General features: G+C 38.9%; 1 protein-coding gene across 1 annotated transcript in view; it reads right to left on the reverse strand.

Moving 5' to 3' along the window:
- MMRN1 (multimerin 1) overlaps window positions 1-24,235 on the reverse strand; it is a 121,886-nt gene that overhangs the window by 16,895 nt on the left and 80,756 nt on the right. Inside the window, exons 4-7 of the mRNA XM_075849775.1 lie at window positions 12,809-12,910; window positions 11,195-11,371; window positions 7,957-9,921; window positions 6,167-6,313 (exon numbers count right to left, since the gene is read on the reverse strand). Coding sequence (XP_075705890.1) covers window positions 6,167-6,313; window positions 7,957-9,921; window positions 11,195-11,371; window positions 12,809-12,910 — 2,391 coding nt within the window. The remainder of the gene's footprint in view (window positions 1-6,166; window positions 6,314-7,956; window positions 9,922-11,194; window positions 11,372-12,808; window positions 12,911-24,235) is intronic.

Consider the following 24,235-nt stretch of genomic DNA (forward strand, 5'->3'; position numbering starts at 1 on the left):
TTCGCAGGATCTTCTGCTGCTGAATTTGGAGTTTCTACAGAAAGAAATCGACCTGGTTAAAATACGTCTGAGCGAAAGAGTGGCTCAGTTGAAAGAGATGATGTCTATATAAGATTTCTCAACCCTGAGAGAAAAAGTTGTTTTATATCTACAGAAGTTTCGTAGCGACATTGAGAAGACCAAACGCCAGAAATGGCAGCGAGATCTAGATGACTACGCTACTGGTAAAATCTACTGCTGGCAGGGTGAAGATGCTGACCCAAGGGGTCCAAGGAGGATCGAAAGAGGACCCAGGAGAAGATACAGAGGAGCTGAACCATACGTCACGGACTCAGAATTCTCTGACGATCAATATAATGTTCCTTTTTTAGGGGACAACACGGACACCCCTATCATAGGAGAAAGCGAACCCGCAGGGGCGAGAGGAAGCATAGGAGGAAGAATGAATGCCAACAGAACCAGAGGCAGGTTGACTCCAGCACGGGGGATACGGCAATATCAGACCAGGAAGAAAAACCCTCAGACCTAGTGGTGAATATTTCGTCATGTATTTTAACTGACCCACAGGTCAAAGTGCTTAACCGTGGTCTGTCTTTTTGTCCAAATAACCCCATAGATTGGTTTAGATTAAATTTAGATCTTGAATGTTTTTTTAGGTCATTGAGACTTAAGGTGCATTTTTCTGAACAGTCTCAATCTGGTAATGATATCTCTATAACTCCAGCTAGTGAAATGTTTCATCTTAGGGATTATGGGCTATGTAACAAGAGTAAATGCCAACCTCCCCAAAATATACATGCTGTTGAAACATATATTTTATTTGTTAAAGAACAGATTAATTCATTGAGGAAAGTGCAGAGTGGCCAATTTAGTCAGAGAAATTTGACACGCATAGAACACATGGCACTTAAAGAATTAATGGATAATAAGGATCTTACAATCAAACTGGCAGATAAGGGAGGTGCCATAGTTGTTATGGACACCTCCCTTTATCTGGAAGAAATGACAAGACAACTAAATGATACTGATGTCTATGCTGTTCTATTGGGTGATCCTAAGTTCACGTATTTACGTGAATTGGATACCCTGATAGGTAATGCGTTCAAGAGTAAAATTATTGATAGAAATCTACATGATTTTTTACAGGTGAAATTCCCTGTGACTCCTGTTCTTTATCTCTTGCCTAAAATCCACAAGGATTCCACTCGGCCCCCTGGACGTCCCATTGTCTCAGGGAGTGATTCCCTATTTGTCCCAGCGGCAATATTCTTAGACAAAATTCTTAGGCAGTTTGCCATTGGTGCAGACTCCCACGTCAGGGACACCTCGGACTTCCTGGTCAGGATTCAGGATCTTTTGATCCCTGACCGGTCGGTTCTGGTTACCCTTGATGTGGGTAGTCTGTATACCTCAATTGCCCATCAGGAGGGTATTGATGCCTCGCTTTTCTATTTGGAAAGGTCTGGCTTCTCTGAGGACAAAATTGGGTTTGTACGATCATTACTGGAATTCATTCTAGAAAAAAATTACTTCTTGGTGGGTGATACATTCTATCTACAGAAGAGAGGAACGGCAATGGGGTCCAATATGGCCCCCACATATGCCAATATTTTTATGCGGCGGATTGAGGAGGGCCTTGTCTATGTGTCCCACCACTTCAGTCATGTACTGCGGTGGTGGAGATACATAGACGATATCTTCCTCATCTGGACCGGCTCAATGAGTCAACTACAGGAATTTGTCACATTTCTTAACGGTTTGAATTCCACAATTCTATTTACTATGTCATTTTCTACAAGTTCTATTGAATTTTTGGATACTCGAATCTCTATTGTCAATAATAGATTGGTTTCTGATCTGTTCTCTAAGAAAACGGACAGAAACAATCTCTTACACTTTACCAGCAGCCATCCAAGAACGCTGTTGAAATCACTGCCCTATAGTCAGCTGATTAGAGTTAAGAGGGTGGTTAGTCAGGAGGATGAAGTATCCCCAAGACTCGACCAAATGTGCAAAAGGTTTTCTGATCGGGGTTATCCGGACTATGTTTTCGATTTTAACAGACGGACGGTTGAACTGCTGGATAGACAGGATCTCCTCGCTGCTCAGGTGGCTGGGAATAAGAATGTCCGTTTACCATTCATCTCCACTTTCTCCTCATTAAGCCCACAGATTGGTGGGATTCTGAGGAGAGATTGGAAGATGTTAGAGAGAGCCTTTCCGAAGGTTATTGAATTTCAGGAGGGGCCCATGATGGCGTATAGGAGAGGTAAAACTATTAAAAATAGTGTAGTTAAGGCCGATATTGGGTCACATCGGAAAAATCAGATGTTTTTGGCACCTCCGAAACATGGGTGTTTGCCATGTCTTGGCTGTAACATCTGTGACAATATGATTAAAGGGGGTGTCTTCAATCACCCACAAATTGGCCAGCCAATCAACATAAAAGGTTTTTTTACGTGTCAGTCTTCTTATGTCATCAATATGTTGAGTTGCCCATGTGGCCTTCACTATGTTGGTGAGACCACTACAGAGGTACGTCTCAGGATGAGAAATCATAGGAAAAAACATAGCCTATTACAGTTGAGATTCAGAGTCATTGATTCTGTGCCTCAGCTGAGACGTGGCGGTGACAGGGGTCGGGTACTCAAAAGAAAAGAGCTTGAGTGGATTTTTAAATTAGAAACCATGTCTCCTAAGGGATTGAATATAGAATATCCCTGTGGTCCACATATTTGAGATAGGGATGGGTCACCTACTCTCTCCCAAAGATCTATAGAGATATGATTGGTTGACATTCTCAAAGGTGTAATTTGTGTCTTAGATGTATGTTTTATCTGAGGTCCTATTTTGACCTTTTTTGAATATACATATTTTATATTTGTTTTTATATTTCACATATATTGTATATTAATATGTATTTTTTTCTCTCTCTCACATTTTCTTTCTCGCATGCTTTAGACACACAACTGCATGTCAAGCAATTTTGGAGAGATATTGGAAAGCGACAGAAGTCTCCTTGTTCTAAAAACGTTAATGCCACGTTTGGAATATATATCTACTGAGCTTATATGAGATAGCTTATTGAAAAAATAGCATTGGTCCAAAAGAATTGCATATTTGGACAATATAGTTCTTATGTTGTGGATGTTTGTATTTCCTTTTTGGTATTTTTTAATTTATGTCTATTATTGTCTCTTTCTAAGTGTGGGCTTAGCATTGATATTTAACGCATACTGCCTTATCTTGGCAGATGCGTTTTTCTTTGCAATAACATTTATTGGGAATATTTGATATCCTTGTTGGAGTGTTAATGTTCCCTTTAGTACAATATCTCTATTTTGCCCCATTGGTGACTACAGTTAAATTATATTGAGCTATCATGACACATATATTTATGTTCCTACCACTAGGGGGTGTCAAACTACACTGATAGCAGTGTTTTTGTATTTTTATTGATTCAATCTCCCGATTCGTGGAAAGTATGATCCAAAAACCATGTAATTTTCTGGGGGATGGACCATATAATCCATTATATCATGTGGACTATGTCTAATTATAGATTTGATGCTATTATTAGGAATCTCTGCTCTCTATGTATTCAAATCCCGGCTGGCGCGTGCGCAGTAGGGGTGGAACGCAAGTTCCGTCGTGGCGCATGCGCGGTGGTGATTTGTTGCCTGATGCGTTCCACCGGACTCAATATCCGGTGTGGGCGCCATCTTGGGACATGCGCAGTAGACACACACGAGTGTGTCGGGCGCATTTCTCTATCTTCTGTATGACCGAACGTTTTTACAGTAAGTACATTGCTGTTTAAGTATAATTAGCTTCTGCCTGCTTCCAATCATCTTAAATTGCCCCTACTTACAGTGTTTCTTACGATTATCACTACACTTTTTATGCATATTGTATTGCCCTTATATGCCTTACAGTGGAAGAACTATGTGCACTCTATGAATGTCTTTTTATAATAATGGCATACACTTTTGTATATGTTTTGATGGAATTATGCATTTAATTGTTTTATTGTCGATTTATGTATACTCCTCCTATAAATACTTGACACTTTGTTCAGTTTGCTATGGCTTGAGAAAGGTTCCTGTTGAACCGAAACGTTGCTTTACTGAGGTGAATAAATCCACTTTTGCTTTCATCTACTCTGAAGTCCTGGTGCCGTTGCTGTGTTCTATGCTTCTTTCTATATATATATATATATATATATATATATATATATATATATATATATATATATATATATATATATATGCGTGTGTATATATATATACACAGTATATATATATATATATGTGCATGTGTGTGTATATATATATATATATATATATGCATGTATGTCTATATTTGTGCCTTTATATATTTGTATATGTTCCGGTATGTGTGTACATATGTGCCTGTGTGTATATATATATATATATATATATATATGTATATATATATATATATATGTATATTTGTGTGTGTATATATATGTGCATGTGTTTATATATATATATAGATATATATATATAGATATATGTATGTGTGTGTATGTATATCTATATATATATATATATATATATATATATATATCTACTGTATATCTATATATATATATATATATATATTGTGAGACAGTGACAGGTAAAGTCATTGAGGGAAGGTATATTTCCCCTAGAATCCTGTCATATGTATCCTAGGCTCCAGGGAATGAGTAGTTCTTGCAATAGAAAGCTCTAGTTTTCCAATCTCGGCTTAAGGAAAAGCCGGAAAAAAGGGCCTGGAGTTGGATTGGAGAAGAGCAGGGCGGGTTCCCCAATCCCTAGTCCATCTCTGTTTGTAGGACAAGGTTGCTGCTCAATTAGCTGCACCTGTAGCCTGTGTATAAAAAGGTGCAGACACAGTGTGTGGGAGTCTCACCCCTGACTCAGACTGGAGACTACTAAGGCTGGAGTAGCCTGTATGCTATGTGAGTAAAGACCTGTGTTACTTTGTGTCCAGTGCCTGGTAGGAAGGCACTTGGTATAGTTAGATAATATCTTGTTTAGTTAGTGCTCAGACGAGCAGGATTTATTTTGTATTTTGCCTTGTTGTACAAGAGGCTGTTTCTTTGACAAGAATAAAAACACAGGCAAAGCCCTGTTATGACTTTTAATGCACGGTGTCCCTGTCTCTGGCTACAAAGAAACCGCTGTACCAACTTCTCCTGATGCTAAACCCTCACAATATATACATATATATTTGCCTGTATGTCTATATTTGTGCCTTTATGTATTTGTATACGTTCCAGTATGTGTTTATATATGTGTTTGTACATATATATATATATATATATATATATAGGTGTGTGTGTGTGTGTGTATGTATGTGTGTGTGTGTGTGTGTGTGTGTGTGTGTGTGTATATATACATATGTGTGTGTGTGTGTGTGTGTGTGTGTGTGTGTGTGCTTGTATATAAATATATGTGTGTGTGTGTGTGTGTGTGTGTGTGTGTATAGAAGGGCCATATGTGTGTGTGCTTTATATATATGTGTGTGTGTGTTTTTATAAATGTGTGTATGTGTGTGTATATATATACATATATATATATATGCTGCGTGTGTATATATATATATATATATGTATGTGTGTGTTCATACATGCCTCGTTTGTGTGTGCGTGTTTATATATATTCCTTCGTGTATGTGTGTTTATATATTTGCCTGTATGTCTAAATATGTTTTTATGTATGTACAGTATATATGTTCCAGTATGTGCGTGTCTATATATGTGGTTAATTTCTATTTGTAGAGGGAAGAAATAGAGAGTCCCGCATAGGGCGCTATCCAACCTAAGAACGACCCTGGCTGGCTGTAAAAAGCAGAACGTCTATTCAAGGAACCTCAACTGTTTCCTTGCTGCTGAAAGTGAGAACTAATCCAGCTCACTGTCAGTTTTTGGTCCTTTAGTCTAGCAACCACTGATAATCCATTGTAAGAGACAACTTAGATACAACTTGGTTACACCAGAAGAACCCATGATTCTCTAATGGACCAGTCCCATCCTGTAAATAGAATAGTGAACTGCAGCTCAAACTTTTGTCCTCATTCATACTTTATATTCTCATCTTTCTCGTCATTATGTACAGTAGGTATCAACAGGGTCATAAATGCATAAAATAATACTTACCTAATGACTGAGTATTGTCATCAGACATCTTTAGACTACAGTTTACTCCTCCGAAAGGATGACGGCAGGCGCATATAAAGCCCTTTAAGTCATTAATGCAGGTTCCACCATTTAAACAAGGTCCACTGTTGCAACTGAAATATTCATCTGTGAAGCAAAGAGCAGATTATTTTTTGTCTTACAGTGTGCAGATGTAGCAATCTTTAACTTGACACTTAACACATTAAATACACTGTGTCAAGAAACTTTACCTTGACTTTTCCAATGGCTAAATAAGGTAATGGCAGCATTAAACCTCATGCACATGATAAAGCCATGTGACGTGTACAGGATGACGGTACAGGGGAGGATATTGTAGGATGTTTTTTTTAAATATGTATTATATATATTTTTAATTCTTATGTTAGTACAGATGTAGTGATCTATAATTTGACTTTTAACACCTTAAATACTCAGTGGCAAGAAACTTTAACTTGGCTTTTTTAATGGCTTTTCAATGAATTTAGTGATAAGTTATCACGCTGCAAGAAATTATCAGTCAAGATAAGGATTGCTACATCTGTATGGTATTTAGAAAAACATATAACAAAACTCTGTGGTGACTTTTAATATTCTTATAACTCACAGGAGGGGATAGATTATCTCATATATATACTTGTATTTGTACTTTGCTTGTCAGTAATATTTGATGATCTTCTACCAATGGGATGCTATTAAAGCCAGTTTAACTGGATGCCGACACAGGATGATAATACTCGTCCTGAGAGGTGGGTGCTTGCCATATTAGGACGAGCATTCTCGTCCTGTGTGACAGCCAGTGTGCGCGTGCGATCAGCAGCGGGTTAATGGCTGTTATACACAGCTACAGCACATCTTTAACGGCGGAAAGAAGAGAAACCTCTTTAATCGGTCGTTAGCCAGATGAATGCCGCGATCAAAGCTGATCGCGGCATTCAAAGTGAATTTGAGAAGGGGGACTGCCCTTTGATCGCGTCATAGGAAATCCAAGTGACAAGATCAAGGCTCATACCTTGTATGGCCAGACAGCCAAGGGTCCATTGAAGGACCCCAGGGCTGTCTGACCATATTCCCTGTTGTTAGGGCATACTGAGGTACAATCAGTACACAGGCTAAGGTGCTGGCATATAGATATATGCCAGTACAATACAGTTAAAAAATGTAAATGAAAAATCCCTCTATGGGATTAAAAAAAAAAGGTACAATTAATTTAAAAATAAGTATTGTTAAATAAAAAAATTTGTAAAAAATACACAGAAATATATATTTTTTACAATTAATAAACTTTTTTTTAAAAATCTGAAAACATGACATAATATAGACATATTTGTTATTGCCACAACCATAAGAACATGTACAACAAATATATAACATTATTTATGGTTAGTGCATTTTGTAAAAAATAAAAATGAAAACTTCAGCGGAACTGCTTTTTTTCTGCATTTTTGCCAAAATAAAAATGTATATCAATTTAATGATAATGTATTTCTACCAAAAAATTGTACCTACATAAAGTACAACTTGTCCCACAAAAAACAAAGTCTCATACAGCTACGTCGTACAAAAAAATAAAAAAGTTATGAGCGCAGGGATGCAAAGAGGGAAATATAAAAAATAGTTCTGTCCTCAAGGCCAAAACTGTCCGTAACCTTAAGGGGTTAAAGGTGTTTTACTGTATAGTTTGGTAATGAAATAGTTGATGACGTGGTGAATTTGGCTGGCCTGAAATCACCTTGTTATCAAGCAGATACTTTAATACGTATATTACTCACCTTGATCTGCTATATCTGTGTTTCTCTGACTACGTCCAATGGCAGATGCAGTTGGATTTATCACCATCTTTTTAGGAGGAACTGTCTTCTTTACAGGAGGCTTCATCTGTTTTTGAAGTTTAGCAATGTTATTTCTTACACCAGAAAAAGAACTGTCAATGTAGGAAGTCAGATTTGACAGAACTGTTTCCATCTTTATTTCCACTAAGAAATGAATCAACTCCTCAAAACCTTTCTGTAAATGTGTAATATTTGGCTGGGCGGCTTTAATTAAACGGGGCACACTGTCGTTGACTTTTTTAACAGTGATGAAAATGGTTTGACACAAGACCTTTGCCTCATTGGCTGTTTTATTTAGTTGCGGTATACCCGATGACATCCGTACAGATTTAAACTCAAGGGCCTTAAGTCTTGAGTTTACGTCCTGCTGGGTATTGACTTTTGAGGCTGCCTCATCCATTCTATTCTTTGGAGAAAGAGTCGGGTTTGCCAGGATCATATTTACTTGGGATTCTATACTTTGCACATGTGATTGACAGCTGTTTGCCATCATTTCTGAAAGTTGCAGTTTTTCCTCCATTTGAGTTATGTTTAGCTCATTTTGCTCTAACCTGACTTGCATGGCATTTATCTTTTGAGAAAGCTCAACATAGGTCAACAAGTTGATATTATTTGCATTTGACTCCTTAGTATAGTGTATGGTATGTCCACCATCCTGTTGACGTGATCCTGATGATCTGACCAGGTTCTGCAAGGTATTATTTAACTGTGGAATGGCTATTATAACCTTTTCCAGGTTCTCTGTTGTTGCATTATAGTAGAGCTCTGCTACATTTTCCATGTCAGATATAGTTGATTTCATTACAAAATTATCATGGATAGAATCAACAGCATTATTTATTATATCCATAGTGCTATTGAGACCATCTTCAACTTCCATGAGACACTCACTAAGGCGCCTTTCGAACATCTCTTCACGAGCTACTGCTTTGCTACGCAGTTCCTCCTGGCCTTTAAGCAGTTCTTTCATTCTAGAACCTAGATCATTAAGGAATTTGGTGATATTCTGAATCTGGTTGTCGACTTCAGCTATATCAGTCCTATGATCATTTTCAGCTGTCATGCTAAATGGTGCCCCCCTTTCTATTAAAGGTTGCAGTATTTCCATGTCATAACACAAATCACTTATTTGCTCATTCATCTTATCGATCTTGTTATCCAGAGGAAGGACTACATCAGAGACAGTTTTGTTTAAGACCTTCATGTTCTCTTCAGCTCCTTTTAATTGTTTCTGAAAATCATTCTTGCAAGAGGAAAATCTGTCTTCACAGGCTTTCTCAATTGATTTCTTCTGAAGATCCAACATTAGGGTAAGGTTATTGATTTTGCCATCTTGTGAATTTATATCATCATACAGTTGAAGCATCATTACATTCTGTTTTTTTAATCTTTCTTTCAAAGCAGTAAGGTATTCATTTATGTTATCATCCATTGGACTATTTACTACTGTGACCGTTGGTTCCTTTGTATGTTCCACAGTTAACATCTGACTATGGATTTCCCTTATTTTGCTCAATGTGTTATTCAAGGACTCAAAATAATCCCTGTTTCTTGATTTCTCATGTTCTAATTCCTTCTCTAGAGCTAAATGCTTATCTTCCATTTCTTTAAAAGAAGTTGTGCAAACAAAAGCTGTATTTTTTAAAGTCTCAACTCGATTTTTGAGTTCTACCACATCTTCCATTGTCGCCTTTTTCTCTTCGTATAGTGCACACTTCTCATGGGTAGAAATGATAGTATGATTCAATGTTTTCACAAATTCCTTAGTCCTTTCAACTTCTAACGATATTTCAGACATACTTTTATACAGTTGAGCTACTGTTTCCTTCATGTCTCCCTGTAGCACTATCAACTGATCCTTAACAATTTCTTTGATTAGTTCTGTAATACTCTTGGATTTCAAATCTATAAAAAAGCAAAATGAAGGAAAATATTTAAGCTTCTTTTATTTGTTGAAATTTCAATCTGAGAATACTGTATGCTTTAGTGTAGTCAACGCAACAGAAAATAGATTTGATGAGGATTTATTTGTTTACTGTTTTTTGGAACAGAATCAAAAAAGAAACTGGCATAGAATAAACTGGCCATAATAACAATATTTTATACCAATAATAACCAATGACCAATAAAGACTCTTCATAATGATACATGTTACATAGTATAAAAACTTTCATATAATCGGTACATTATCAAACATTTCTCCATTTTATTCATACATTTTATTGATGTACTTAGCATTCCGTTGAAATGTGTGTGCATGTCTATCCCTACAAGGCACACTGAAAATATTAATAGGATCTCCTTAACAGACGATCAATCGTGTATAAATAAGAGACTTTTCTTTTTCACAAAACATGCACCTATATGGCTAGTGTAAACAGTAAAAGGAAAATGACTAGGATTTGCTCTAAAAAAAAGGATGAGCATTATATGAAGGGTTGTGTTACAGTAAGATTATCTGCTTAACATACTTCTTCATGCTAACTTTTTTTCACAATGAAGACGTGCATGTTAAAGACATTGTCTGATTTAGAGAACCCATAAAATACCCTATTAGGAAATACTAAATTAATAAAGGGGAGTTCCTCATTCATAAACTCCATAAATTAGAGCAGAAAGCAACAACAAAAAGCATATATTTTGCTCTCTCTCTATAGTACCCAATGGGCATTGTGCAAGGCTTCTACTTTCATGTGGTGGTGGCTACAGGGGATTTAAATACTTGCTGCTTGGTTCCCCTACAGAATACAGCTGGTGGTCCCAGCAATTGGACACCTTGTGATCAACTTTCGGGTCCTTCTAACAAAAAAGATAACCCATAAGGAGATAATCCATTAAAGCCTGCACAATGCCATGGCAGATATTCAACAAGTATGACATTGCTGTAGCCGAAAATAAGGTCTAATTGAGAACTTATGTGGGAGCTGTAATAGTGGTCTTATTAGTTGTCAGCCAGCTTTCCAAAAAATAAAAAGGGATATAGTTAAAACATGGTTTGACAGAATTAAATCAGGGAGAAGATTTAAGGACTTGTATTAAGATGTGAAATAAAATTTTAGGAAATTATCCTTAAATAAAATCTCATACAGAATGCCTAACAGCTGAGATAGAAATAAATAGTTTAAAATCTTCTATCTAGAGGGACATACAATTTTTATGAACTGGTTTGCATATTTACCTTTTAGGAATGATGGCAGATTTTTCTCCTTATCAGCTGCATTGATTTTTTCTTCTAGAGAATACAGTGTTCTATGTACATTGTTCAGACTTGATGAGATATTTTCAGCATTCCGCTGGAGAAGAATTAGCTTCATCTCTTGGTTGTCAATCTGATCAGTCAGTTTTTGCTGCAGAACTTTATATCATGTTGTATAACAATAAAACAAAAGCTATTAGTTTAATTTTATGGCTCTAGAAACTCACCGAATCATTGACAGTAATTTTTTGGCTTTATCTTTAGCTCTTTATCACTTTAGAGGGGTATTCGCCAAAGTGTTTGTGCAGAGATAAGTGACTGATGATCAGGCTCTGCCAAGCAAGATATTTGTAGACACTTTCACTTGAGTTATTGCTAACAAACTACTGGCAGAATCACTAGAAGCAGAGGCATTAAAAAGCACATTGGACCTTATGTATCAAAAGTTGCTGAGAAAATTTTTTTTAAAAAAACCCTTGGATTTTTAATGGCGTACGTAACTTAAAAACAGCACATTTGGCTACTATGAGGCTCCTGGAAAGAGGGAGCTCAGCTGAGATTAGCCTTATAACTTATTTTAATGGGTGGTGAGAATTTGTTCAGGGATCCCCACTCTATAGTCCCTTTAACGTTGGCAAATGAGGGGGTGTGGAATCAACCAAGGATCATGGAAAGATTGGGGAAGATTGGTGCAAACACGCACCGTCCTCAAGTGGGTAGGTGTATAGTGTCATCAACAAGCATCAGAAAAAGGTCCTATTCCAAATTTTTGCTATGGTACCCGCTTTCCTCTATCTTAACTCATGCTTGATATCCATAGCTTCAGCTTTCATTATTTAATTTACTCAGGAAAATAAAAGCTGATTTGTTGTTGCTTGCTGTAAGCAACATGGCCACTTGTTCTCATAAACATTTAAATAATACGTAATTTTCTCTTTTTACATTCCCTTTAATTATTCTGTCACGTCTTCTTTATAAGGGGTAAGTCATTTACTTTGTGAGCAGATTAGTTGATTATTTTCTTTATGTTGAATTTGAGTTTATGGCTTTACTTGTTAAAGGATTTCTTTGGTTATAGTGATTTATTATGCTGCAATAGTGGCGTTTTAAGGGCCAGTTCACACTGAGTTTTGTGACGCATTTTTTGACGCGGGAACAGCGTCGGAATACGCGCCAAAAAATGTCAGAAAATGCCTCCCTTCAATGGGAGGCGGAGGCGTTCTTTTCCCGCGAGTGGAAAAACCGTCTCGCGGGAAAAAGAAGCGACATGCCCTATCTTCGGGCGTTTACATCTCTGACCTCCCATTGACATCAATAGGAGGCAGAGAAAGCGTATTTCGCAGCGTTTTTTTGCCCGCGGCGCTCAATGGTCACGGGAGAAAAACACAGCGAAAAACACGGCAAACGCAAAAAAACTCTGTGTGAACATAGCCTAAAAATAGTTATGTGATTTATACAATGTATGACCTTTTCTCTGAAATGAACCACATAGAAAATAATGTAATTAACTGGTGACCTAAATATGTCAGGGTTTTAGGCAAAATAAATATATCATTATTTATATTTGGAAATCACATTAACAATGTATAAACTTACCTGAGTCATATGTTGATGTTCTCTGATCTCCTTGATCTACCGCATTAACGGCAAGACTGCTCTCCGCTTGGTTCCTATGCATCTGTTTTTGAAGCTGCTGAGCTAAAACCAAAGTAATAGCATTACTCTTAAACCACTTCTGACCTCTGAACATGTATCTAGAGTATGTAACAATATGAATGGAATGGGAAAAGAATAATAAATTGAACATACCCTTTAAATGGGTGGACACACCCTTTTAATAAACTTATGTGGTTCTACACCAAGAGTCTTTAGTTCCTTAGGACTCCAACTAAACATCATATATTTGATCGACTTTCTCCTGTCTAAAACCTCTAAAAGCAATGATGAGATTTTTATGCTCAGGATTGAGCTATTAAGAGAAAACATATCTACAAAAGCTGCAGGCTGATTTGTTGCTATATACAGCAATAAGTTAATGTGTAGTTTCTAGAATTGTTACTTCAGATATTATGACTGTCACAGGGGTTTCATCGTTTTGTAAGCCCTGCAACCTGCTTCAACTAAAGAAACAATGAGACCCTGAACAATCTGAACTTCTTTTTTTTTTTGGGGGGGGGGGGGCACATATCTATCAGTTCCCTGTCTTGCCATTCATCGCTTTAGCAATGATGCAGTCGGCACAATGACGTCATCGTTTCGTCTGTATCATTCCGCTGGATGAGGCCTGGTTTCTGACCAGACCTGCGTTGCTGGAGGACAGCGCGGGAACTGGGTCAGGTGAGCATGTCATGTTTTTTCAGTGGCAGTGTTAAAGGCACTATCTACAGGAGGCATTATCTACAGGAGGCACTATCTACAGGGGGCACTATCTACAGGGGACTCTCTGGGGGCACTAGTTACAGGGGACTCGATATGGAATACTATCGACAGGGGGCTCTATAAGGGGCATGATCTACAGGGGGCTATATATGGGCACCGACCACCGCCTAACTTACAGTGCCGGAGGCAGCCTGACCAGCTGATCAGTGCGGGGTATGTGTGTTGGGCCCCCACCGATCATATACTGATGATCTATCCTGTGGACAGGTCATCTGTATGAAAAACCGCCTTGAAAAACAGAATTTGCAAATAATCTCTGTACTGAGCTATATTTGTGCTGATGTTGTATATAGGTACTGAGCTTTGTTCTGGTGCTGTATATATGTATTGAGCTTGCTTCTGGCGCTGTATTTATGTACTTTGTTTGGTTCTGGTGGTGTATGTATGTATTGTGCTTGGTTCTGGCACTATATCTGTGCATTAGCCAGGAGATTTGTCACGGCTTAGGCTCATGCACACGAACCTAAAAAGCCCGTAATTACGAGCCGTAATTATGGCCCGTAATTACGGGCCCATAGACTTCTATTGGCCACGGGAAGGTGCCCGTGCCATTGGAAAATATGGAACATGTCCTATTTCAGGCTGTAATAACGGCACGAGCAGGCCCATAGAAGTCTATGGGGCTCCCGTAATTACGGGTGGCTACGTGTGTGCACCCGTAATTACGGGAGCGTTACTAGGCGACGTCAGGGGATAGCCACTGTCCAGGTTGCTGAAAGAGTTAACTGATCGGCAGTAACTCTTTCAGCACCCGGGACAGTCACTACCGCTGCAGTTAATAGTATTAAAAGTTAACTTACCTGCTTCTTCCTCCAGTCCGGCCTCCCGGGATGACGTTTCATCCCATGTGACCGCTACAGCCAATCACAGGCTGCAGCGGTCACATGGACTGCCACGTCATTCAGGGAGGTCGGACTGGATGTTAAAAGAGGGATGCGTCACCAAGACAACAGTACGTATGAACTTCTTTTACTTTCAATCGCTGCGGAAACTCTCCCCAAAAGGGCTTCTCTCTGTCCAGGACTGATAGAGAGAAGGGGTGCCGATTAGTGCAGAGAAAATGGGTCTGTAAATACGGGTGGAATACTGGTGACACCGGACCCGTATTTACGGGCACGGGTCCATAAATGCTGGTGGAATACGGGTCGAATACGTGTGACAAAGGACCCGTATTTACGCCAGTAATTACGGGAGGAAAAAAATAAGTTTGTGTGCATGAGGCCTTACTGTGCACGCCGCACTGTCCTCCACCCTTCTCACAGTTCACAGCCTTACTAAATGGGCTGAACACACTTAGGATATTTAATGTGAATATATGGGTCTATACATAATAGGTGAGTTTAATATAATGAGTGTGGGTAGGTAGGTATGTTTGTTATGTAATTATATACCTAGTGTGGTTTTATTTAGCGTCCACTTTAATATAGGGTGTGTTTGGCATATTGTAATCTTATATCGTAATATTTATTTGATCATTAGAATCCTTTTCCATGACGCGATACACCGCGAACCACACCTTCACGGACGCGTCTTTGTTGGCAAAACAGAGAACCTGTTGTTAAAAATTTGAATCCCACCTACATATTTTAACCCCTAGGCACACCACGACGCAACTGTACGTCCATGTGGCCAGAGTCTTAGCGAACAGGGACGTACAGTTACTGTGTGGTTCCAGATGCACACTGTCGGCGACAGTGTGCACCGGGAACGGGAGGCCAGCTGTCCCTGACAGCTGACACTCCACTGTATGCCGATCAGCGGCTTATTTCCGCTGATTTTGGCAATTAACCCCTTAATTGCGGTGATCGATTGCAATCACCGCATTTAAGGGTTTCTAGCACATCGGCAGACCTCACAATTAAATCGTGAGGTTTGCAGATGGCTAGCATGGCGATCGGAGGCCAAGTAATGCCCTCCGTGTCTGCCATGTACGGAAGCCTATGAGGACCAGCCTCCTGATAGACTTCCTGTCAGAGTGACAGGACGTCACTGCCGTTCGCGATGCACACTATCGATGACAGTGTCTGTGAGAGTGTAGGCGACAGTGTGCATCGGGAACCGGGAGGTCAGCTGTCCCTGACAGCTGACACTCCACTGTTGCCGATCAGCGGCTCATTGCCGCTGATTTCAGCAATTAACCCGTTACATGTGGGGCTCGATTGCGATCTCCGCATGTAGGGGGTTTGTAGCAAATCAGCAGCACCTCCATGCAATTGTGGGGGCTGCTGATTCTTGTGATGGCACCCGGGGGCCAGACAACGGCCTCCGGGTCTGCCATGTATGCAAACCTATGAGACCAGCCTCTGCTGGTCCTCATAGATTAACTGTCAGAGTGACTGTGACGTCACACTGACAGTTGGAATACGTTACACTACCTAGGTAGTGTAATGTATTCTAGCAGCGATCAAAGCTGCAGGTAAAAAAAGAAAGTGTAAAAAGTAAAGAAAAAAGTAAAAAAAATGTTAATAAAAATGTTTTACAAAAGTGTAAAAATAAAATATTTTTTTTTCCTATAATAAGTCACTTATTATAGGGAAAAAATGAAATCTTTAAAAAAATAGTACACATATTTGATATCACCGCATTCGTAACGACCCAATCTATAAAACTATAATGTTATTTTTATCACACGGTGAACAAAAACAAACTAAAAACTATGCCAGAATCACTATTTTTTGGTCACCACCCCTCCAAAAATATAGAATAAAAAGTGATCAAAAAGTCACATGTACCCGAAAATAGTACCAATAAAAACTACAGCCCGTCCCGCAAAAAACAAACCCTTAAAATAAATTATTTTATAAAGAAGTGATTTTATTGTGCAAACGCTGAAATACATAAAAAAAACTATATACATATGGTATCGCCGTAATCGTACCGACCCGCAGAATAAAGTAAAATTGTCATTTATAGCGCATTATGAACGCCGTAAGAAATAAAGAATTTAAAATGCCAAAATCACTGTTTTTGGTCACCGAAGCTCTAAATAAAATGTAATAAAAAGTGATCAAAAAGTTGCATGTACCAAAAAATGATACAATCAAAACTACAGCTCGTTCTGCCAAAAATAAGCCTTCACACCGCTCAATTTATGGAAAAATAAAAAAGTTATGGCGTTTGGAAGGCGGGGAGTGAAAAACTAAAATGGAAAAGTAAAAAAGGATTAGTCCTGCAAAGGTTAATTAATTTATATTAAAAAAATATCACATATGGGGTATTGTCATACTCGGGAGAGATTGCGTTACAAATTTAGGGTGACTTATTCTCCTTTACCCCTTGTGAAAATGAAAAAATGCAACATTTTTGTGGACAAAAATGTTTATATTCATTTTCACGGCCTAATTCTACTAAATTCTGCAAAAAACCTGTATGGTATAAATGCTTACTATACCCCTAGAAAAATTCCTTGAGGGGTGTAGTTTCCCAAATGGGGTCACTTTTGGGGAGTTTCCAGTGTTTTGTTCCCTCCGGGGCGTTGCAATCGCGACATGGCACTAAAAAACAATCCAGCAAAATCTGCGCTCAAAAATCCAAATGGCGCTCCCTCCCTTCTGACTGCTGCCGTGGGTCCAAACAGCAGTTTATTACCACATATGGGGTATTTCCGTAATCGGGAGAAAATGTTTTACAAATGTTGGGGTGCATTTTCTTCTTTATTCCTTGTAAATATTAAAACTTTCTATGTTATTTCAGAAAAAAAGTAGATTATCATTTTCACAGACTAACTCCAATAAATATAGCAAAATACCTGTGGGGTCAAAGTGCTAACTATACCCCTAGATAAATTCCTTGAGGGGTCTAGTTTCCAAAATGGGGTCACTTTTGGGGAGTTTCCACTGTTTTTCAAACCCAACATGGTGCCTAAAATATAATCTAAAAATAGGCAGGCCCCCAAATCCAGTAGGTGCTTCTTTCCTTCTGAGGCCGGTGTTTCGGTCCATTAGGGCACTAGGGCCACATGTGGGATATTCCTAAAAACTGCAGGACCTGGACATTAAATATAAAGTTGTATTTCTCTGGTAAAACCTTCTGTGTTACACAATTTTTTTTATTACAAATGAATTTCGGCAAAAAAAAGAGAAATTTGTAAATTTCCCCTCTACTTTGCTTTATTTCCTGTGAAACGCCTAAAGGGTCAAGTAACTTTCTGAATGCTGTTTTGAATACTTTGAGGGGTGCATTTTTAAAATGGGGTGATTTATTGGGGGATTCTAATATATAAGGCCCTCAAAACCACTTCAGAACTAAACTGGTCCCAGTAAAAATAGCCTTTTGAAATTTTCTTGAAAATGTGAGAAATTGCTGCCAAAGTTCTAAGCCTTGTAACGTCCTAGAAAAATAAAAGGATGTTCAAAAAATGATGCATATATAAAGTACACATATGGGAAATAGTAACTAGTGACTATTTTGTGTGGTATTACTATCGGTTTTTCAAGCAGATAGATTTAAATTTAGAAAAATGCACATTTTTGCAAATTTTGGTGTTTTTCACAAATAAACATTGAATTTATCGACCAAATTTTTCCATTATCATAAAGTACAATATGTTACGAGAAAACAATCTCAGAATCGCTTGGATAGGTAAAAGCATTTCGGAGTTATTACCACATAAAGTGACACATGTCAGATTTGAAAAATTCAGCTGTGTCACAAGGCCAAAATAGGCTGCGTCCTAAAGGGGTTAAATACTATTTATTTTAGGGGTTACTATTTATTTGTTTTTAAATTCTGATGGCTACTGTACTCCAGCCATAATAGAATAGCCAGACACAAAAAGACTAGAGTTGGTAGTTCCATGATCTACTATGAGATTTTTATATTGTAGGTCTTTCTTGGTTTTATTGAGTTTTCTTGAAGGCACACATCTGAAATCAAAACTTTTACTTCTATAACCAAAGGGGAATAGCATAGCTGTAAATATAAATAAATATGATAATAATAAATATAAATATACACATGTATATACACACACACAATTTTGACAGCTACTATACTCTATCCATAATAGAATAACCAAACAAAATCACTAAAGCCAGACACAAGAGTTGGTAGTTCCATGATCTACTATGACGTTTTTATACTGTAGTTTTTCTTGGTTTTATTGAGTTTTCTTGAAGGCACACATCTGAAATCAAAACTTTTCCTTCTATAACCAAAGGGGAATAGCATAGCTGTAAATATAAAATAAATATGATAATAATAATAAATAAATAAATATATATATATAAATATATATATATACACACACACATGTATATACACACACACAATTCTGACAGCTACTATACTCTAGCCATAATAGAATAACCAAACAAAATCACTAAAGCCAGACACAAGAGTTGGTAGTGCCACGATCTACTATGACGTTTTTATACTGTCGTTTTTCTTGGTTTTATTGCGTTTTAGGATTCCAATTCCCATAAGAATCGTGATACACATTCTTTTTCAAGAAAAGATCTTATTTAATTTAAAATCAATTTTGTCTTCATAAAAGTTCATAATGTTTTATGTTATTTCATATTCTTCTGCTGCACATTCACACCCTGAAGTCATTACTTTTAAAGCTACTACATCCATCATGTTCACAGGTACAAACTCACTATAAAAAATATAGTGGCCAAGATCCATAATCTTGTAATCCTCTTAGCCATTTTATTAACCATTACCTTATATTCGTTAAAAAAATGGCATTTCTAGGATTAAATACAAGAATAATTCTTAAATATAATGTAATACATTTAGGTATTATGCTCAAAATTATAGCAAATGCAGACCTGTCTGGTCATACAAAGTGAGACATTGTTGACCTCCCTTCCAAGCATTTCGCTAAATGTTTCAGTACACAACAGGGTAAGGCTGTGTTTGCTTTTGATGTATATATGTGGTGTGTGAGCATATATATACACTACCGTTCAAAAGTTTAGGGTCACTTAGAGATTTCCTTATTTTTGAAAGAAAAGCACAGTTTTTTTCAATGAAGATAACATTAACTTAATCAGAAATACACTCTATACATTGTTAGGCTGGGTTCACACGACCTATTTTCAGACGTAAACGAGGCGTATTATGCCTCGTTTTACGTCTGAAAATAAGGCTACAATACGTCGGCAAACATCTGCCCATTCATTTGAATGGGTTTGCCGACGTACTGTGCAGACAACCTGTCATTTACGCGTCGTCGTTTGACAGCTGTCAAACGACGATGCATAAAAATACAGCCTCGTCAAAAGAAGTGCAGGGCACTTCTTTCAGACGTAATTTGAGCTGTTCTTCATTGAACTCAATGAAGCACAGCTCAAAATTTACAGCTGTCAGAGAAGCCTCGCAAAATGCGAGGAGGAGCATTTACGTCTGAAACGAGGCAGCTGTTTTCTCCTGAAAACAGTCTGTCTTTTCAGACGTAAAAGCCTGCTACCGTGTGCACATACCCTAAATGTGCTAAATGACTATTCTAGCTGCAAACGTCTGGTTTTTAATGCAATATCTACATAGGTGTATAGAGGCCCATTTCCAGCAACCATCACGCCAGTGTTCTAATGGTACATTGTGTTTGCTAACTGTGTTAGAAGGCTAATGGATGATTAGAAAACACTTGAAAACCCTTGTGCAATTATGTTAGCACCGCTGTAAACAGTTTTGCTGTTTAGATGAGCTATAAAACTGACCTTCCTTTGAGCTAGTTGAGAATCTGGAGCATTACATTTGTGGGTTCGATTAAACTCTCCAAATGGCTCGAAAAAGAGAGCTTTCATGTGAAACTCGACAGTCTATTCTTGTTCTTAGAAATGAAGGCTATTCCATGCGAGAAATTGCCAAGAAACTGAAGATTTCCTACAACGGTGTGTACTAATCCCTTCAGAGGACAGCACAAACAGGCTCTAACCAGAGTAGAAAGAGAAGTGGGAGGCCCCGCTGCACAACTGAGCAACAAGACAAGTACATTGGAGTCTCTAGTTTGAGAAATAGACGCCTCACAGGTCCTCAACTGGCAGCTTCATTAAATAGTACCCCCAAAACGCCAGTGTCAACGTCTACAGTGAAGAGGTGACTCCGGGATGCTGGCCTTCAGGGCAGAGTGGCAAAGAAAAAGCCATATCTGAGACTGGCTAATAAAAGGAAAAGATTAATATGGGCAAAAGCACACAGAAAATGGACTGAGGAAGATTGGAAAAAAGTGTTATGGACAGACAAATCGAAGTTTGAGGTGTTTGGATCACACAGAAGAACATTTGTGAGACGCAGAACAACTGAAAAGATGCTGGAAGAGTGCCTGACGCCATCTGTCAAGCATGGTGGAGGTAATGTGATGGTCTGGGGTTGCTTTCGTGCTGGTAAAGTGGGAGATTTGTACAAGGTAAAAGGGATTTTGAATAAGGAAGGCTATCACTCCATTTTGCAACGCCATGCCATACCCTGTGGACAGCGCTTGATTGGAGCCAATTTCATCTTACAACAGGACAATGACGCAAAACACACCTCCAAATTATGCAAGGGAAGAAGCAGGCAGCTGGTATTCTATCTGTAATGGAGTGGCCAGCGCAGTCACCAGATCTCAACCACATAGAGCTGTTGTGGGAGCAGCTTGACCGTATGGGACGCAAGAAGTGCCCATCAAGCCAATCCAACTTGTGGGAGGGGCTTCTGGAAGCATGGGGTGAAATTTCTCCCGATTACCTCAGCAAATTAACAGCTAGAATGCCAAAGGTCTGCAATGCTGTAATTGCTGCAAATGGAGCATTCTTTGACAAAAGCAAAGTTTGAAGGAGAAAATTATTATTTGAAATAAAAATCATTATTTCTAACCTTGTCAATGTCTTGACTATATTTTCTAGTCATTTTGCAACTCATTTGATAAATATAAGTGTCAGTTTTCATGGAAAACACAAAATTGTCTGGGTGACTCCAAACTTTTGAACGGTAGTGTATATATATATATATATATATATATATATAGAGTGTGTATATATGGTGTTTACATATATTTGTGCAAATTTGTACATACAACTAGGTGGTAGGGAAGGGGCGGCGCCGCAAAGCAGCAGATGATCGCTGCTGATAGGCGCCCTGTATGTCGGACACCTGCAGCAGCTTTAGGAAAATCACACAGCGGCGCTCTGACTGGGGTCTGTGACGACTAGGGAGTGGACCAGTCCAGTCACTTTACCTGTCACCTGACCTCACGTCAGTGGCATGAGGTCAGATGACTCAGGTCAGGAGACTGGACTGGTCCACTCCCGTGCTGCACCCTCCCAGCATGTAGGGGGCGCCACTGGGCTCTGCCTCTACTCTGTGCTCTGCTGTTACACACACGGAGTAAGTAACAGCCGAGAAGCAGAGGAGGAAGCTCCGCCCACAGCCGGTCCTGAAAGAAACTTGTGATCCTGCCAGCAAGGAGACATGGAGAGTTTCTGTGTGTATAGTGTGTATACAGTGTGTGTCTCTGTGTTCGTGTGTGTGTGTGTGTGTGTGTGTGTGTGTGTGTGTGTGTCTCTGTCTGTCTGTGTCTCTGCATGTGTTTGTCTCTTACATCTACTACATTATATGTACTCAGAGAGTTATCATTGTGTTATATGTGGTGTTATATAGGACTGCAGGTAACATCTACTACATTATCTGTACTTAGAGAGTTATCACTGTGTTATCTGTGGTGTTACATAGGACTGCAGGTAACATCTACATTATCTGTACTCAGAGAGTTATCACTGTGTTATCTGTGGTGTTACATAGGACTGCAGGTAACACTACTACATTATCTGTACTCAGAGAGTTATCACTGTGTTATCTGTGGTGTTACATACTGCATGTAACATCTACTACATTATCTGTACTCAGAGAGTTATCACTGTGTTATCTGTGGTGTTACATAGGACTGCAGGTAACATTGTCAGGGATTATTACCATGTATATTGTTTGAAAAATATTATCCTTACATATATATATATATATATATATATTCAGTATATTACACAAAGAGATTGGATTCATGGAGCACAAAGAGCCTGCATAACACGCCTATGGAAGACACCGCCCCCTGGAATGCAAAGAGGAGTGTGCAGGAGAATGTACTGGAAAACTTACAACAGAGGAGCCAATGGGACTTAAGCAAGTCCCACATCTCGAGGGAGGGGCATGTGTCTCCTCTGTCTGTTTCTTTGTTCTGAATGAAATTCAGTTCTCCTCTTTTCTGATGAAGGGAAAGTGTGTAGCGAACATTTCTGACTTGTTCACTTCTTTCCAGGCATGCCTTCAGCTTTCAATTTACAGAGGTGGTTATTCTGTGTGGGCATGCCTTCTGCTTTCAATTTACAGAGGTGGTTATTCTGTGTGGGCATGCCTTCAGCTTTCAATTTACAGAGGTGGTTATTCGGTGTGAAATGACAGGGAGAAAGGAGCTTCCCTGATATACGGACCTGACATTTGGCGCCCGAACAGGACCTCACTCGAGGAAATATCAAAATTCGGACAACCGACAATCACAGGGTGAAACAGAGGACTCAAAGTTGCCCACTGAAGGAATTTGATCACCTCCGCAATAACACGGTAAGCGAATTGATTTTATAAATCTTCGTCTTATCTGTGTTAGTGGACAGTCTTGTGGCGATCTGTAGAACCCTTTTGTTGATTTCCTGGATTATCTCAGGTGACAGAGGTGATATTTTCCGCTGTGAGGGTAAAAAAACCTGTGAGACCTTAGTCGCGTCCGGCTAACCATCCTCTGGGTAATTAGGGACTAGATAAAAGATTATATAAGAGACCGGAGAGCTAGACTGTGAAATTTTAATATTTCCAGCGAAGCCGGAGAGTCTAAATAAAAATTATATTTCGGCGGACCGGAGGCTGTAGACTGAGGAATTTTAATATTTCCGGCGAGGCCTGGGAGTCGTTGACCGAAAATTGTTATATAAATTACGTGTATAATATAGACTGTTAGGCATATGATTTAATGAAGAGAAGAGAAGGGAAGCAGTATGTGAGTAAAATGAAGAAATTGATGGAAAGTGCTTTAGAGGGATTTGCAGAAGAGGAAGTTAGGAATAAGAAAGGTATTGTATGTATTAGAAAACAGGACCAGCCGACGCCCGGTAATGGCTTCCGTACCTCATGTTGAGTGTGTCCTCATTGTTGGTGGGAAACCCCCCCCTTCACAGCTGCGCACTGTGTTTCCAATTGGAGAGGCTGCCCCCCACCACCCACCCCTGATGTGGCCACGCCCGGCCCAACCAAATCAGTATGAAATAATCGCCTTGTTAATTTTGTCATTTGTAGTGTTTTTTCTATTTACAGAAGTTCCAGTCTAGTTCACTGATGAAACAACACGTCATCATAATATAGAGATGGTGGCCGACAGATTGGATACTGTTACAAATTATGTGGTTGATGTTTTGAACGTAGATAATTCCTATACAATAGTGTGATGAATGATTGCAGATACGTATGTTGTTTTGCCGGCATTGAAAGTGTTAAGATTGTGAGACTAGACGCTGTGAGAAGCTGTGAGTGTGTGACCCCCCTCCCTCCCCCATGTAGTGTGCTGTGTTTGGGTGGAGGAGGGGGGCTGACTGGGTGCAGTCTGCAGGGCTGATG

Source organism: Rhinoderma darwinii, chromosome 1 (assembly GCF_050947455.1).
Source record: "Rhinoderma darwinii isolate aRhiDar2 chromosome 1, aRhiDar2.hap1, whole genome shotgun sequence".
Lineage (NCBI taxonomy): Eukaryota > Metazoa > Chordata > Amphibia > Anura > Rhinodermatidae > Rhinoderma > Rhinoderma darwinii.